General features: G+C 40.3%; 1 protein-coding gene across 9 annotated transcripts in view; it reads left to right on the top strand.

Annotated features, from left to right (window-relative positions):
• slc2a9l2 (solute carrier family 2 member 9, like 2) overlaps positions 1 to 16,583 on the top strand; it is a 110,270-nt gene that overhangs the window by 39,866 nt on the left and 53,821 nt on the right. For all 9 annotated transcript variants that reach the window (XM_053443191.1, XM_053443180.1, XM_053443157.1 and 6 more), the window contains 2 exons: positions 5,977 to 6,158; positions 8,360 to 8,470. In XM_053443191.1, coding sequence (XP_053299166.1) covers positions 5,977 to 6,158; positions 8,360 to 8,470 — 293 coding nt within the window. The remainder of the gene's footprint in view (positions 1 to 5,976; positions 6,159 to 8,359; positions 8,471 to 16,583) is intronic.

Consider the following 16,583-nt stretch of genomic DNA (forward strand, 5'->3'; position numbering starts at 1 on the left):
AAGCACTTAAGGGAATGTCTATATAGATGACAGCAGGAAAGTGTCCAAAAACTGTGTCCTATTGAGTCAGAGGAACAGAAATCGATTAAAGAAGTTATTCTCATGAAAGCGCTTATGTGTCAGAAACAAACGAAAGAGCTCTGGATGGGTACTGACCAGTTAAAAGCTTTTTCTGGGCAGGAAATAATGATTTATACATCGTGAAACATGTTTTCATTTAATCTGACAAGACATCCTCACTATGTACAATAGATCTGGTGCCAAATGAAAAACATCAGAAAACAGATTGCTCAGAGCACATAAGAGAAATAATCTTTTTTTATTTGCTCTCAAATCTGCAAACATTTAATCATTTACAATGATATCTCATTAACTTTGTACTATATTAACATGTGATCTGTATCTGGATAGGCATCAATGCATTTTAATGCAAGGTGTAAATACAGGAAGCATTGAGACAGGATTGTGATCTGATAGGTCTAACTATCTAGAGGTGGTTGTTAGATTGATAGAGCGGTAAATTGAATAATTAATCCTTACTTTAATGAATATACATTAATAGTAAAGTGTTAATCTTACAAGGTTACTTACTATTGCTTTATAGTTACAGGAAATGCAGCTCCGTGTGCTTCACAATGAAATAATGACATGCAGAGTGCTTCGCATGAAAATAGAAGGGATTAAAAAAGGTAGTTTATGTAACACAAGATGGAAAATAAAACCCATTTAAAATAAAATTAACATGAAAATAAAGAGGGTTAAATTGAAGATAAAACCACCGAAGCAAAGTAGAAATTAGAGGGACCAATGGGTCAAAGACGTCAATAACAGATACCTTATTTTCATCAGTTTAGCCCAGAGAGGTCTGATTACTTTAGAGGACTTTAAGTGGGGTGGTAAATTCTAAAGTGTGACTGAAATTCCTTCAGGATATAACCTGTGTCCAAAATCAGGCTCCTTCAAATGGGGCTGAGAAATGTGTCCTACATTCCCAAAGGTGTGTCCTCCAACCTACCCCAGCATTCAATCATATGCTGGCGGTCGAGGTACAGTAAGTGCAGCAGCTTAATGTAGCCAACGTTGAAACAATAAGCACAGGACAAGCTGAGGAAATCCTCTGTAGGCCAGACATCTCAGTTCAGAAGGGCCGTGCATCCCAGACTGAGTCGTCTGAAGGATGCAGCCATTAATGGGTCCCAGCTTTAAATGTGGGCTTTACCATGGAAGCATCTGGGGAGATACCTGTCTGAAGAGATGCATTTATAAACTTCAGGACATGATTTTATTCAAAGCATAAGGAGATGATATGGAGGAGATGCACTCAGTGAGTCTGGTAAAACTCAGTTAATGTAATGCAGGTGAATATCAATCACCATGGTTACATCTTTCTTACAGAGTTTATTGAGGTTGTGTGTTTACATCAACAGTAATACTGGCTCAACCCGGAGAACAATGTGAGTTTGTCTCATTAAATAAATTTAAGAAAAGTGTGATACTTGGATTATGACAAATATTTGAAATACAGTCCCTTTTTAAAACAGACGACAAAAAAAAAGTGAGCAAGTATGGAACACAATAAATCGAGCAACTTTAAAATCATGATCGTGGGAGGGAAAACAGGTTTGTAAACGCACCCAATTATCTCTAAAGGTTATGCTTAACTCGGATTCTATTTAACAACTGCTGCTGTACTGTGTTGATAGAGTCGTGTTCCCGTCTGGTGCCTTATACGAGCAGAGGACGCCTGGAGACGAGTGTGTGTGGTTGAAGGACATGTTGCCCGAACTTCCTGTCACTTCCTCCCTAGTTTTGCTGGCACAGGTCGGAGCAGCGCCGCAGATCCATGTCGCTGGCTTGTGTTACAAAACTTTAGTTGGGGAATTTGTTGTCCACATGCATCAAGGGGGAGGGGGGCCCTTAGTGTACCATCATCATTATCAGACAGGACAAGCTTTTTCTCTTGCAACACATCTAGTCTGTGGCCACATCGTATATCTGCAGCAGTCCTGCCCTTCATTTAACGGCTACAAAGTCGTAAGACAATGGCATAGTCGAGGACAGATTGGTGTTGCTCTTCTCATAAATCCAAGCAGAAGTCTCTCTATATTAACCCTCTAGTGCAGGCCATTTCCAAACTTCTTGAAATATTGACCTGGTAGCACCAGTTTTAGGTATCAGCTTTTTATTCCCACAGTAATGTTATAGAATCAGGCCCTGTCCACACTGAAACTGAGATTTTTACCCAACATCTGTGCATGTAAAGTGTTTGGGAAACGGTGACCTCACAGCTTACCTCAAACATCCACTGGAGGCTCTGTATCGGTTGACCGTGATGTTTTTGTGGTTGTAATGTGGTCGTTTCTGCTGCAGATTTTTTCCCATTCTTCTCAGGGTGCAAGCTGCCCTGCTTTTTCGATGTGCTGTGATGGATGGACTAAGGGAGACGTTAAATGGGTTTCCTCCATGGGGCCAACAGCACCATCGCACATTCAACCATTCTCTCATAAACACTAACATCATGTCACACCAATTACGTTGACAGCCACAGTATGACTTTGGATTAAAGCAGGTTCCATATTTTCTGTCAGCAGGGGAAGGCAGTGGAGTGCACTTTTACACAAACTAATCAATGTAACAATAACTTAGAAGTAAGACCTCATGGAGGGTATTTATTCCTGGGGTTTTATGAACTGTAGGCAGCAGAATGTATTTATCTTGGCTCAGCTGCTGACTTGAATGTGTCATAAACTGGCACAAAGTGCTTGTGCAGGCCTGAAATTGCTTTTGGGAAAGAAAACACAACACTTGTGTCTACTTCTCGACAACAGTGAGTGGTTCTGGTTTCGCAGCCTTGATGCCATTTTCCAGTCAGAAATTATGTAACCTCCAAACTGCATATAAAGTCTGATACTCGACTCTGATACGTTGACCAAAAATGCATAATATATGTAAAAAAAGTGACTCCTGCTTTGGCTGTACTCTCTGAATGTTGAGCGATAGACTGAAAGAAACATTTGCATTGAACACTGACACTTTTTTTCTGGAAACAATCCATGAGATTTATGTTTTACTAGATGTGTTTTGAAAAGGTTGAGGACTAAGTTGATTTTGCGAATGCACGTCGGTTGGTTACTTACTTTTAACTGTTGACATTATCCATAGATGGGTGGCGCAGTGCTCAGCATCTGTCGCCTCAGCAACAAGGTTCACATCGGTCTGGCTCTCTCCGTTTTGAGTTTGACTGTTCTCCCTGTGATTTTTGGAGGTTTTTTTCACGTTTGTTTTCTCTTGGTACTCCAACTTCTTCCCACAGTTAAACGATGTTCAGATCGGGGGTTAGGTTGATTGGGGACTTAACAGGTATCAATGTGAGTGTGAATGGTTATTTGTCTCTGTATGTTGACCTATCCGTGGTCTACCCCACCTCTGAACCAATGTCTACGGCTGGGATTGGCTCCATCTCCTCCTGTGACCCTCAAAGGATAAGCTGTATTAGATAATCAAAGGATGGATTAACCATAAGTTAACAAGCTTATAAATGAGTGCTTGTTTAAGTGGAACTCTGCTGAAGCAGCTAAACATAAGATAAAAGCTTTCATCTGTGTGTAGAACACAAGATTCTATTCTGAAGAAACAGGCTACATTTTGAGGATGCTCAAGAAATATCTTTTGCAAAGATGTCCGATGACAGATGACTGAATTTCTAATTGGCTTTCAGTCTTGAACATCTTGATAAGCCTCAATTGTCGTTAATAGTTAATTAAGACATATACATGATTATTGCAGTCAGATCAAAAGCCTTGAAGTACAACAGAAGTCTACAGGAGGGAGCAGATAACAGTCTGGGTCACTAAGTCATGTCAAGATTGTTAGACTGTCTCAAGGTGCATCTTGTCTCAATGCCAGCTTAATCCAATGCATCCATTTCAAGGTTCTTCACATAAAATATTACAAGGTATCAAAAGTTGTGCAAGTCACAAGTTTCCTGAGAACATTGCTGTTAGCAGCCAGAGACTCCTTTTAAATTATTTTTATTTTCAAAGCCTAAATCTAAAGGCACTGCCTGCATGCTACACAGTTATTTGCTTCCTAATACCAGAATTACATTTGAGACTGTGGGTAAAACATCTGTTGCATCAATACATTTGTATTTTTAGTAGAATTGCATCTATCTCACGTATTTAAAACATTAAAAACCTGTCTATTTTATTGTAGTTTGAACAGCTGTGTTTGTACCCACACACTAAACCCCCACACACACACACATTCCACAGGCCAAATATTGCATCACGCGACCTTCTCTGGTCCAGGATTTAGTTTTTTCGCAAATCTAAAAAGAGGAGAATGGTTTGACTAAAACCAAAGCAAACTGCATTGCCGAAAGAATCCAAAAAAATGGATTAAGCGTCTGCGTCTTTCAACTCGGTCTTCATCAGGGCATATTACAACAAGTGACAGTCAAGAAAGTGGCCAAGTACATAATTTATGTCAGTTCGAACAAAACATCAATATCTTAAAGGTTGGCAAATTCATCACAGACAATCAATAACATCAGTTATTCACAAAGCATTTAGTTGGGCAGGGTTTCCTGTGCCACAGCGCTTAGGCTCTGTCCGCCACACAACTCCCACAACACGACGACCTGCTTCCACTGTCCCCTCTGTGTGCTCACGTGTGCTTTTCTCGGTCATGTCCTCAACCTGTACCCACACTCGACTTCCCATAAGACCAGGGATTCAACCTTTACAGGAGACAAGATGAAAGTGAGAGGCGAAGTGTCTTTGCACCAACATATTTCCTCCAGCACTATCAAGTCCATGTTCAAACAGCGTTTAACAGGCCAGGCCGCAGACGACAGCAGGAAAGCTGTTTTACCTGTTCACACAACATCTAAGCTATGTGCATTTCAGTCAGGAAACTCACGTTCGAAAAATGTATTGCAGAATTACAGCAGATTTATTGTTTGGCGTCTAGGCTCCAACTTAATCACTCCCCCATATGATTACACAGGAATGATGGGAGTGATCAGCAAATACTTCTAAAGATGGGTGCTGGGGTGGCGGAGGGGCTGAAGCAATTGGTGGCACTACTGCAGCAGCATTGCGAGCCAGAGGGGTTGATGGGAAATGTCTGTCTGGTTAAATAGACCATTTGATAAGGTGGGTGTGCATTATAGATGGCTGTGGAGAGTGAGGTATGTCACATGTTGTATGTCACATGATTGGCGCAGCGCAGCTCGAGTTGCCTGCCAGAACTAGCTCGCCGGCGTCGCCACATTTAGATTATAGAAGAATATACTAGTCAAATACTTGTGGCTATTGTTCTACATTTGTTACGAGATATTAAAACAACTGCAATAACTTGTTGCAGTGGAGCAGATATACCATTTTAGCTGAGGTTTTCTGGTACAACAAATCATGTTGATCCCAAACTGCATAAGAACAGAAAATACAGATTCCTGAAATGTATTTGTCCTGAAAACAAAGGTCCAGTGTTTGTCTGTATCAATCTGCAGGGACTACGATATAATTAAAACATTTGTCTACTCTGCAATAAAATGTAATAATGTGCTGATGAATGACGTTTTCACCGGCGGAAACATTTAGAGTGAAAACATGAGTGGGCTAGATTGTAGCACTTATATTAACAGTCATTGTTCTCATTGAAAAGCACTGTGTGTGCACCGAAGGATCCCAGATTTGTTGAAAACCTTAGCCCCTCCAGTTTGCATACAAATTAGATTATTCACATTTCATTTATATCAATCCATCTCTAATATTTTTGTTATTATTCTCAGTGAGTGTTAAGGTTTTTGAGATTTTTTAAATTTATTTATTGAGGTCGTATATGTTTTTTAAATATGTGGATGTTTTAACCTTGTCTGTGTGTTTGTGTCTGTTTGTGTGTGTGCGTGTGCGTGTGCGTGTGTGTGTGTGTGTGTGTGTGTGTGTGTGTGTGTGCGTGCGTGTGTGTCAGCCTTCCAGAGGTTTTTGGGGAAGAAGGATGTGTCCAAGGAGCTTGACGAGGTGCGAGCGGAGGCTCAGGGCACCCTGCACACCGTCTCTGTGTTACAGATGCTGAAGACCCCAACTGTTCGCTGGCAGCTCATCACCATCATCATCACCATGGCCTGCTATCAGCTCTGTGGCCTCAACACTGTAAGCTGCAGCTCCCAGCTCTCTTTTCTCAGATTTCTCATTGTAAATCTCTTCTTCTTGCCATCTGACAGGAATCTGCATGAAACTCATCGTCTAGTCTCTTTTAATGAAAAACTCAATGAATTAATTAAAGTTCCTTTTTCAACACAATTGGTAGTTCAAACATGAAAGGTTCTGGTAAACAGGAAAGGTTCTGGCAGGGGAAGATCCCCTTTTGAAGATCTCAGGACTTCTCTGCATGTCTGACGGCAGCTCATGAGATTACAAACAAGTCTTAATGCTACTGATTGAGTTGAAGCCTCCCTGGTCTCAAATCATAAATATCAAACATGCTCGATCAAACATGTTTGATATTTACAACAGCAACCTGCAATAGCAAAGGAGAGCGAGCTGACTGGGAAGTGTCTCAAATAAGATCTTGCGTTCTTGTAACAACAATATATTTCCAACTCCCATCTCGCACTGTAAATTGTGTAAGCCAATTCTGCCTTTGTCAAATATAATTATATATATTTTTCTTTGCTTACAGCAAAACAGAACAAAGACGTTGGTCCTCCATGTTAGGAAAGCTTGCGTGATTGAACAAAGAAAAATCACACTCAGTTCAGAAGGTGGCGTTAATGCACCTAAAAGATCTTTGCCAATCACCATAAAACAAAATTAAGAAAAATAATCACTCTGGTTTCTGTGAGATTTCAAGACTCCGGAATCGCCACAGTGTGTGGTCAAATGTGTGCTCTTACTTTTAAATCATCTAGTGAGTGCATTGTGCCGATTATAAGATTAAAATCTGTTAAATTTGTCTTTTATTGAGACATGGCTGGGTTTTCCCTGTAGCCGACATGAAACATGACCCTATTACCCTGGTAAAGCTGCACAAAAAAATGAGTATTTCGGTTCCATTTTAATATCTTTCGAAATTTTTGGTAAAAGCATAATCATTTCTAAATCTTGAAATGATCATCTGGGCTGGCAGTTAATGCTGTGCCGCTGGGGTGTGCTGTCTTATCACAGTCCTGCCAGTGACAAACAATTCAATACCATCACATCCCTGTTCGTCGGTGGACCAGGGGTGGCAACATATTACAAACAGTGGCCCTTTAGGTCTGTGCACGCACAGGTGTGACCCAACATACGTGCTCTCTGATAGTAAGAGAAAGGTTATATTCTGCATCAGTCCATTTCATCTGCTTTTTTTTTAATGAAAACTAAAACAGAAAGGTAAACTCCTCCACAAGCAATGAGTAAGGAATCCTCTTCAACAGGTTTATCCGCGTTCAGAAACCTTTTTTTGGTGGTAAAGAGTAATAATGTGGGGTCACGCCCTCAGCACCACCACCTTCACACCCCAAGGATTCACTATGGACATTATCAAGTAAACTGAACTAAAGTGGCAAAAACACACTTTTTAGTTGAACAACATAGCAGGTTGCATACAAAGACTGCAAATGCCTGTGATCGCTTGCTCCCAAAATTCATATTCACGAGGAATATGATAAATAATAAAAACATCACTTAATTTTTCATGATTGAGTTTTCATATTTTCACATTTGATAGGTTGATGGACTTCTCAAATGACACCCAGAATTCACAAAGCTCATTTAAATAATCACAGATATGAACGAGGCTTCATTTGCATATATTTTCATTCAGAGAAGACAGGGATGTCATTTAGTTCCCTCTGAAGGTCGTATACTCTTCACCCCCCCCCCCCCACCATCACCATCAGAACAGTCAAATGATTCCATTAAACATCACAAAGAGTGACACTCTGATGTTTCAGAAGCTTTCTGTGCTGCACTGAAGCTGATGTTTACCTGACACCTGAGAAACATCCCTGCAACCAGTGTCACAGCCCAGTGCCTCATTTACTTATCATTTCTGACAATTGCACATATAGATATCATTCCTCTTAATCTACCACAGGGACAGCTGGAGAGAATAATGCAGACCATAGGTTAGAGGAGAGAAGGCAGAGAAAACAGTGAGCCAGGGAGTTTCCTAACTTTATCAGGGGTCAAGGTTGCTAAGAATCTTAACACAGGCAATGCATGGTTGTCAGGTTTCAATTGAACTGAAGCTAATAACATTACCCTGGTTAAATGTATACATTTCTGTAAGCGTGTATGTTGGACATGCTGATTTATGTGTAAAACCTATGAAGACCAATGAAAGTGACATGTGGTTTATTTCCTCACAGATCTGGTACTACACCAACGGGATCCTTCGGGAAGCGGGCTTTGCCGAGAACCTCCTGCCCTACATCACACTGAGCACCGGGGCTATAGAGACGTTGGCGGCCATTATCTCAGTAAGAGCCCCTGGAAGCCTCCACAGCTAAACCTTTTGTTGCTTTCAATTTTAAAAGCTTATATGGTATATTCTATGCAGCCGAGAGGTCGATGATGTTGTAGAAGCTGTTGATGATGAAGGAAGGACCCAGTACTTTCAGTATATTAAAGTTTATTACAAGAAATTACAGGTTGGGACGGGCATCTAGATACCCGGAGATACACAAGCCAAAAGTGAAATCTGACTTGCAGGGGTCGAAAGCACATTTATATAGGGAGGTTGGTTCCGCCCATGACTTCAGGTAAAACACATCCCACATGGGATTTCTGACTAAATAAGGACATGTTTTTGTACCTGAAGATGAAAACACATTGGTCAAGAACCTTCCTTCTGCACCCACCTATTAGCTGGTCAGAGATAATTCCCTAGGTCAAAGGTCATCCCCAAAAGGTAGAGAGCAAATAAGATGAACATCTGGAGGACTCTCTGAGAATGTCTGAGAGTCCAGAGGGTAGGCATCATAAATGTAAGCTTGTCATTATGTTTTAAACACATGCCAACATGTTTTACTCTAACGAATACAAGACACTTACTGGAGCATTTATTCAAAGATACGAATATAGATACCTTTTATTTTTACTCTTTTGTGAGGATAAGATAATAATTTATTAAAAAACCCAAGGGAGTTGGAGGGGGGGGATTCAGGTATCACAGCAGCCTAAGATCAGGTAGACAGAAAAGAAAAATAATAGAATGGAATAGAACTATGTAAGAATATAAAACCCAGATTACAATAGTGACACCTGCGATGTGCTTAGCGAGTTGGCTTAGTGATGTTGCCATTGAATCCCTTGTTGTTCGGGTAAGGCCTCCATCCTTGGTCGGCGCTGTTGCAAATGGTTTGCAACCAACCATATTCACCTGCGATCTGAAAAGCAGGGCCTTATTTTTCTGCTTTGTTCTTCTTAACTTAAAAAAAAATAATTGTATCCCACTATGACAGGTGGAGAGTTGTGTGTGGACTGTGTGTGTGTTGTGTCAGTGGCGAGTGCGCAGTGGATGGGTTCAGTTGCAGGACGTAGCTATTGCGTGTCATTTTGTGAGTGGCCTTATTGTTAATACTACTTGCAATGTGTGTTGCAAGGCTTGCTTCCATGAAATCTTGAATAATGCATTGAATACAATTAAGCATCACGACACTGGAGCACAAAGTATGGAGGACCCTCGACTGTGCCAAACATGTTTGGAGTTCAAAAGGTTTGCTTTTACTCCATCTGTGATCGTCCGCCTTTATTATTTGAATGCTTATTCTTTGTACAATCTTCGTACAATAATACCCAGAGCTCTGCTTTGACCCTCAAACACTTTGTGCAGATTCCTGTAAATCTGCACTGCCCTCAGTTCATTCCTTCAGTAGATTTGTTTGCTGTCTATTCACAGTGATTATAGTTATTTTTAACTCTGGTGTTATACCCGTGTCCCAACTCTTCTCACATGGGTCAAGACCTGTTGAAGTTTTAGTTGCTCAGTTATTATCCTCACACTCCCACCTGAAATATCATCTGCTGAGTTGAAGTGAAGAGGCAGAGCTGGCAGCAGGAGTTCATTCCTGCTGTGACAGCTGATCGTTCACTAGATGAAGGAGCAGGGAGCACTTTGCATCAGACGGCTCAGTGGACTCAATAGCTGTCTGGAGTGTCCCTGTTGGCAGCTTGTTGGATAGATACTATAGTATTTCACTCTTTAGTGTAATGCAATGTTTGCCAACTTGACATCACTGTGCATAAAACTGATACAACTCTAGAACAGGGAAGAAATATGTGCATTTACTACATCCTGACGTCCAGCACCATTTACCAGGGAGCTGAGTGATGTGGCAGCCTGCAGCTACATGTATATCTAAACCTCCGAGTCATTCCTCTACTGAATTGTCAGTCTGTCTTTTAGTTACTGTTGGCGTATACTGCAAGGGGGAGTAGTTATGTCTGTCTGTCCCTCTATAATTATTTGGTTTCCACAACAAATCTAGATTTTTCTTTCCAATTTTTAAATTAAACTTTACAATTATGTTAATTAGTGAAATGTTGCCTTTTTTTGTCTTTCTATATTTCCATTGAAAAGACAGCCTGCTGTCAACCCTGAACTTTTTAACTGATAAAAAAAATACCGCACACTCATCGTTCAGTTTACCTGTTGTGGATAGGAAGGCCGAGCCATCGACCTTGTTATCACTGGCAGTGGATTACAAAATGACATGTTTTTATGATGCTCATTCAAAATTTTTATTTATAGTGTTTATATAAGTCTTTGTATACAGAGGAAACATTTTAAATGATATAAAATGAAATTATCTTCCTTTTAATGTATCTTTTCGCTGCGGGAAATATTTTGAGCTCAGGTAACTGTGACAGTACCAAATCATCAGCTCTTTCAGCTTTGGTGGGTGCCGGGGGTGCATGCCATCTCCCGACGACCCTTTAATTTAGATTTCCATCACAGCTTCCATTCAAGCAGCAAACTGCTACAAATGACTCGTGTTCCTGAGAGGTAGGATGGTATGACACTATGGATAATTGCATGTTTTTATTTATTTCAGTGAAAATGACTGTATTCAGTTGAAATTCTTATATCAGTTGCTATAGATTTTCTATCATACTGAGCGTAATCCAGATCAGACACGACTGAGTGAAAGACTGAAAGAGCTTTTGGGCAGCTCTGAATTCTCATTTCCCCATTTGCAAGTTTTGTTAATTGCGATTTAAACTTAAGCAGTACGCAACAGCGGCACTGCTGTGCTCTGCCACCAATTCTTGTCAATGGCCTGCACCATGAAAGGAGGGGTTTTCACACCACTACACTCTCAAGTTCCTGTTGAACGCTGTAATGAACAGTCGCACGTCCATTACAAACAATGCATCCAGCCAGGCACAGAATGCACAATGGAAGAAAAGCTGATTCGGATCTGTCTAAAGCGACTAAGCCAGATGCAGATGGAAGCTGCACTGACATTTGTTTGTCCGGAAACAAAAAACCCTGAATGCTATGACATGAGTTTACATGACACATTGTCAGGTGTGTTTGAACAGATGGATTTTGTGTAGTTGTGGACAATGTTTAAACCAAAAAACAGAAAACTCTGCTTGTTTAGCTCTGATTCCAGGAGGCAGCATGCCACAAACCACTTTCTATCTGGAAAGGTGTTAACACTGTAAATGTGTCACTTTGTGTCAAGCAAACACGGTAAAGTTTTTTTTTTTTTAGTAAGACACAGCTGCAGCTTCCTGTAACCATACTCAACTTGACAATTAAATCCCTTTTCCCTTGTAATTCTGCACAAACAAATGAACAATCATGTCTTTTATTATTATTATTTTAGGTAAAGTTATATTGTAGTGCCAGCCTGAAGTTTCTTATATTTGTCAGACTCACTGACTGATATATTATCCAGTGTTTTTGCAGCATTGTCAGTCCTCAACCCTGTTATCTTAAATCCTACAATTATTCTTTCACCAGCTTGAAATTATAACATTTGGGCCGTGTTATCAGATAATTGTGATACTTGCCATGATCACAGAAATTATAAAGTATGCTGAACAGCTGGTCCTGTGAAGTGACCCTCGGCCAATGCGTTTTTTAAATTGTTGTGCCCTTTAGTATGAGAACTTCTGGTCACCTGTTTTAGACTCTGTGTCCCTACTGCCATATTACCACAGGTGAACCAGTGTTCCTGTCTCAGTCAACACACCGGCTGAATGAAGAAAAATAAAATGAAAAAGTATAACGAAAAACTTTGCAAGAGAACGTAAGATAATCCAAGAAAAAAGGCTGGCGAGAACATATTTGGGAGATTGGGATTAGGACTTTGATCTGTAGCCAGATGAAGAGCGGACTGATGGACGTAGCTGTCAGGTGACTCACTTCAAACGCCAACATGAATCCTTCTGATTCCCAGTTTTCCCTCCAGCACAACAGCATCATAAGCCACAGCCAATTCACACCATCCGTCTCGTGCTACTGATAACTAGGAGCCACGGGCTGTTTGACTGGCATTCACAACAAAGGCAGAGATGATCAGAATTGAAGTCACGGATCCATCTGTTGTTGTACTGAAACTGTTAATCAATCTAACAAATTACTGGCGCTGGACTGTGAATTTTTGGCACGTCAGATGTCATGCAGGGTATATAAATATTTCAAGAATCTGTAACTACAATCCAACAATCGTTGAGAAAAGTACATAGTTAAAACAAATGTATCTAATACATTTTTCTGTATCTTTATTTTGCAAACACAAGATATAATTTCTCATCTTTCTTTTTTTGTGACCAGTGATAATATTTCAACACTGAGCAGATACCATTTGTATGAGCCTCATGTTCACAATCAGGGACGCTTTGACATCTGATGACAACGATTAATTTGATTTGTCTTTTCAGGAGCTTGAAATATTTATGATATTCAAATGAGCGTCTGTGTGCGGCTTTAAACTGCCTTTTCTTTCGCTTTTTCAATTTAATTTGCAAGCATCTGAACGGTGACTCTAATCCCTAAATCCTGTCATACGTGCTTCCTAATGTCAAAGAGAAGAACTGCATGGTGTATTCGGCTCTAACACTTATAACAATGGCCTCGCAGTGCTGCCATCATGCATGGAATATATTCTGACATGTTATTCAGAGATTTCACATGTTCCAGATTAAGAAGATGGAGAAAAAAAACTCTGCAGAAAGCTCAGTATGAAGTAAAATCTTCTCATTCCTGTAAACACCTGCAAAATTCTGCCATAAAAGAGGAGTTGTCTTTCTGCTCTCTGCAGTTTGGTGCTAATTAGTTTTGGGAGTTCTCTGGCTCTGTGTGCCCCCAGAAGACACCACCTCTCCTCATATCCTTCTTCAGGGAAATTAAGGTTTGTTCCTTGATTGCAGACTAAACAGAAGAAGGCAGCTGTCACTTAACAATTGTGTGAAAATGAGAAGCCATTTTTAGTTGATAGGATGGTAGTCCGTTCAAAAATACTATTTCAAAACAAGGAGTTCTTGCGACCTGTCCTGAAAGAGATGGAATTTTAATGTAATAATTACTATTTGTGTCATTTAACAGTGGAAGTGAACATATAACCGATCATAACCACCAGTGCAGTGTTTGCGCTAAATCTGTTCACAGAACCCTGGAGCTGAACCACGGCTGTTGCACAAAGGAGCTGTTCATTGCTGTAGTGAAGCTTAACTCAGAACAAAGAACCCCCGACTGGAGGATCGGTTGTCATTGCAATGTCACTTATGTCTCTGCCAATGCTGCCACAGAGTGCTGATCGACCTTCAAACGAATCAAATGTCCAAATCACACTGCACTTCCTTGGGCCCTGAACAATTGACATCCTAACTGAGAAGCTGAGGAGATGGTCGGTTCTTGAGACATGCGTCTCATTTTAAGTGGTGGTTGGCTTGACCAGGCTTTCACAAACGATAGTTCACTCTACTGCAGTGAGTCACTTGGTCCTTTCATTGTCAACATCCATTGTGGCTCACCTGTGTTGTGATTGTGTTTCAGTTGTGTTGATTTTGCAGTTAAATTGAGGCTTTTGCAGTGGTGGGGTCACTTTTGCTTTTGTGTTGTGGCTTTTGTGTTCTTCGTTAATGTGCTTGTGTGAGAAGTCTCAGCCCCCTAAACAGATGTTCCTTGTGTAAATTTGTCGTCAGTGTAGCTGACATCATCTCCCCTTTCACCCTTAGCTCTTGAACATCATGGTGTTTCACGGTGGTCACATTCAGTGCTCGCTTGGTATAGAGCAGGATTTCCAACCTGTCACACCAGTCCTCCAGGATGAATGGATGAAATGGATGAAAGTGTTCTTTTAACATCTTTTATCCAACATTTATTAATGAAGCCATCCAGAGCTGTCACCGTGCAGCATGATCACAGAAAGACACATTAAACAGAATATCAGAATGATGCAACACGGCCACAGTGCAAAGAAAATGTCCTCAGCAGGTCTTTGCAGCACGATTGGGGAATCTTTGGTTTTAATTAGATCATGTAAGGGCATGGACCTGCACACGTAGGCAAGAGGTCGTCCTTGGACCAGAGCAACTGGACATTTACCCCGTCCCAAGCTGATTCAACATCCTCTGTTTGCACCGGCCTATTAATGCGCTGTTATCTTTGCTTGTGGCGGTTTCGCACCTCTGGTACAAGGACATCGTTACGAGTAGCTGCACATTTCTATGATAAAACTATTCCCTTAAAACCCTGTGCGCTCCATACCATAGAGGCCTGAAAAGGAGGAGAAGTGGAAGGGAAACTGCAGGATAAAGATTGATCCCAGTAGAGGTCAGACCCACAACCTTTGCTGTGTATCTCCACAGTTTCCATCCGAGACCAGCTGGTGGTCACTACACCCTGTGTATTTAACCATGTTCACCTGTACCAAAGGACCACACATCACACACTTATAGAGCTCGATGTTTGAGTTTCGATGTTGAAATCCCCTCTTGAATTTATGAGGCAGACAATAGCAGGTAAATGACAATAATCTACTCACCCATTGACAAAAAATAAATTTCTTGAACAAAAAAGAGCAGGAAGAAGAAACATCTTATATTGCCTGCCCCTTTCATATAAATAACATTAATACAGAGGACCATTTTTTTTTTTTGATTTCCTTTCCTTCACAGATCAATTTTAATCATTGATAAACTGCCATCATCACTACATAAATATTACTCAACATCTTCACATGCTAGTTATTACTTTGTACATTTTACCAAGTTGAATAATATTGAGCGACATCTTGAATCATTGTCCCGAGAATTTCAGTTTCATAATCACAATTACACTTCTTAAAGAAATCCCCTCGCACTGTCAGTCATGTGTCTATAGAGAGGAAAGTGAGGGTGTCCATGCTTTCTGTCCACTGAAATTATAGTACTGTAAAAAAACACACACACAAACAGACACACACACACAGTCTTTCTTCTTGCTACAACCTTTTTTCTTTCCAGGCGAAATGAGTTAATACACCACCTAATGAAAACCACCAAAGAGGCCATGCATGCCCTGCACATGGGCTGTATATATTTCATTTAGTTTTAGTCTGACAAACTTTGTATATGTAGACTGTGTTAATAGTAATACATAATTAATACCATATGATAATGAATAATTGGTTCTTCCAAATAAGCTGTAGATTGTTGTTTCTGTTACTGTTTACATAAATACATTACTAAACTATATGATGTCAGCTTTTAACTTAAAAGTAAAATCTTAACACAATTCCTACCATATGATCACAAATACTTTTTGATATGCATAAATTAAGGTAATGTCTATAGACCCAGAGAATATAGATGTATCTGTATGTACCTTGAACATCTTTCATTGGAACCATACATGATGGAGTTTTTTCATTCTGCACTATGACATCCTCATGAGATCACTGACATCATTGGAAATAATATTCTTATCAATATAAGCTTTAATTGTAAAATAACAATCTCTTATTTTGGGATATATCTGTTTTTTCTGATCTTCTTTTGATCTGATTACACACACAAACACACACACGCACTCATATATATAAAAATCATCAAATGTTGTAAATTTCATCGGCACCTGGGTTCCCACATGACCCAGTTAGTCCGTGTGTGTTCAGTGTGTGGCTCCTCGTGTTCACACGCACACACTGTAATCAAACTCCTTTGGATTTTGCAGTTTACGCAATCTTCATTTGTTTTGGCTGTAGGAGGCAACCAGAACATGTACATTGTATCCAGTTGCTTTGGCTCACTCTGAATACATGAAGGTTAGTTAAACAAAAAAATCGAAATTAGTTTGACCTCTGGTGACGCACCAGCTTCCTGTCCCTAGCACTGCGACAATGCATGCTGGAGTAAGCCCTATTGCCACAGACAACAAAATAGGCAGGTGTGTAGAAAATATATGGGATGGCTGCACGAGTCAGTCCAGCCTGTTGAGTGAATTGCTGTGTTTCTGTTGCAATGCGGAGAACTGTGACTGAAACATGGTCTTATGATATATATATTTATATAAAAGGGTTAGGGCCATTTGCTTGTGTTGTTGCTGCGCGCTATGTGTGTGTGTGTGTGTGTGTGTGTGTGTGTGTGTGTGTGTGT

Source organism: Pleuronectes platessa, chromosome 2, assembly GCF_947347685.1.
Source record: "Pleuronectes platessa chromosome 2, fPlePla1.1, whole genome shotgun sequence".
In the NCBI taxonomy this organism is placed as follows: domain Eukaryota; kingdom Metazoa; phylum Chordata; class Actinopteri; order Pleuronectiformes; family Pleuronectidae; genus Pleuronectes; species Pleuronectes platessa.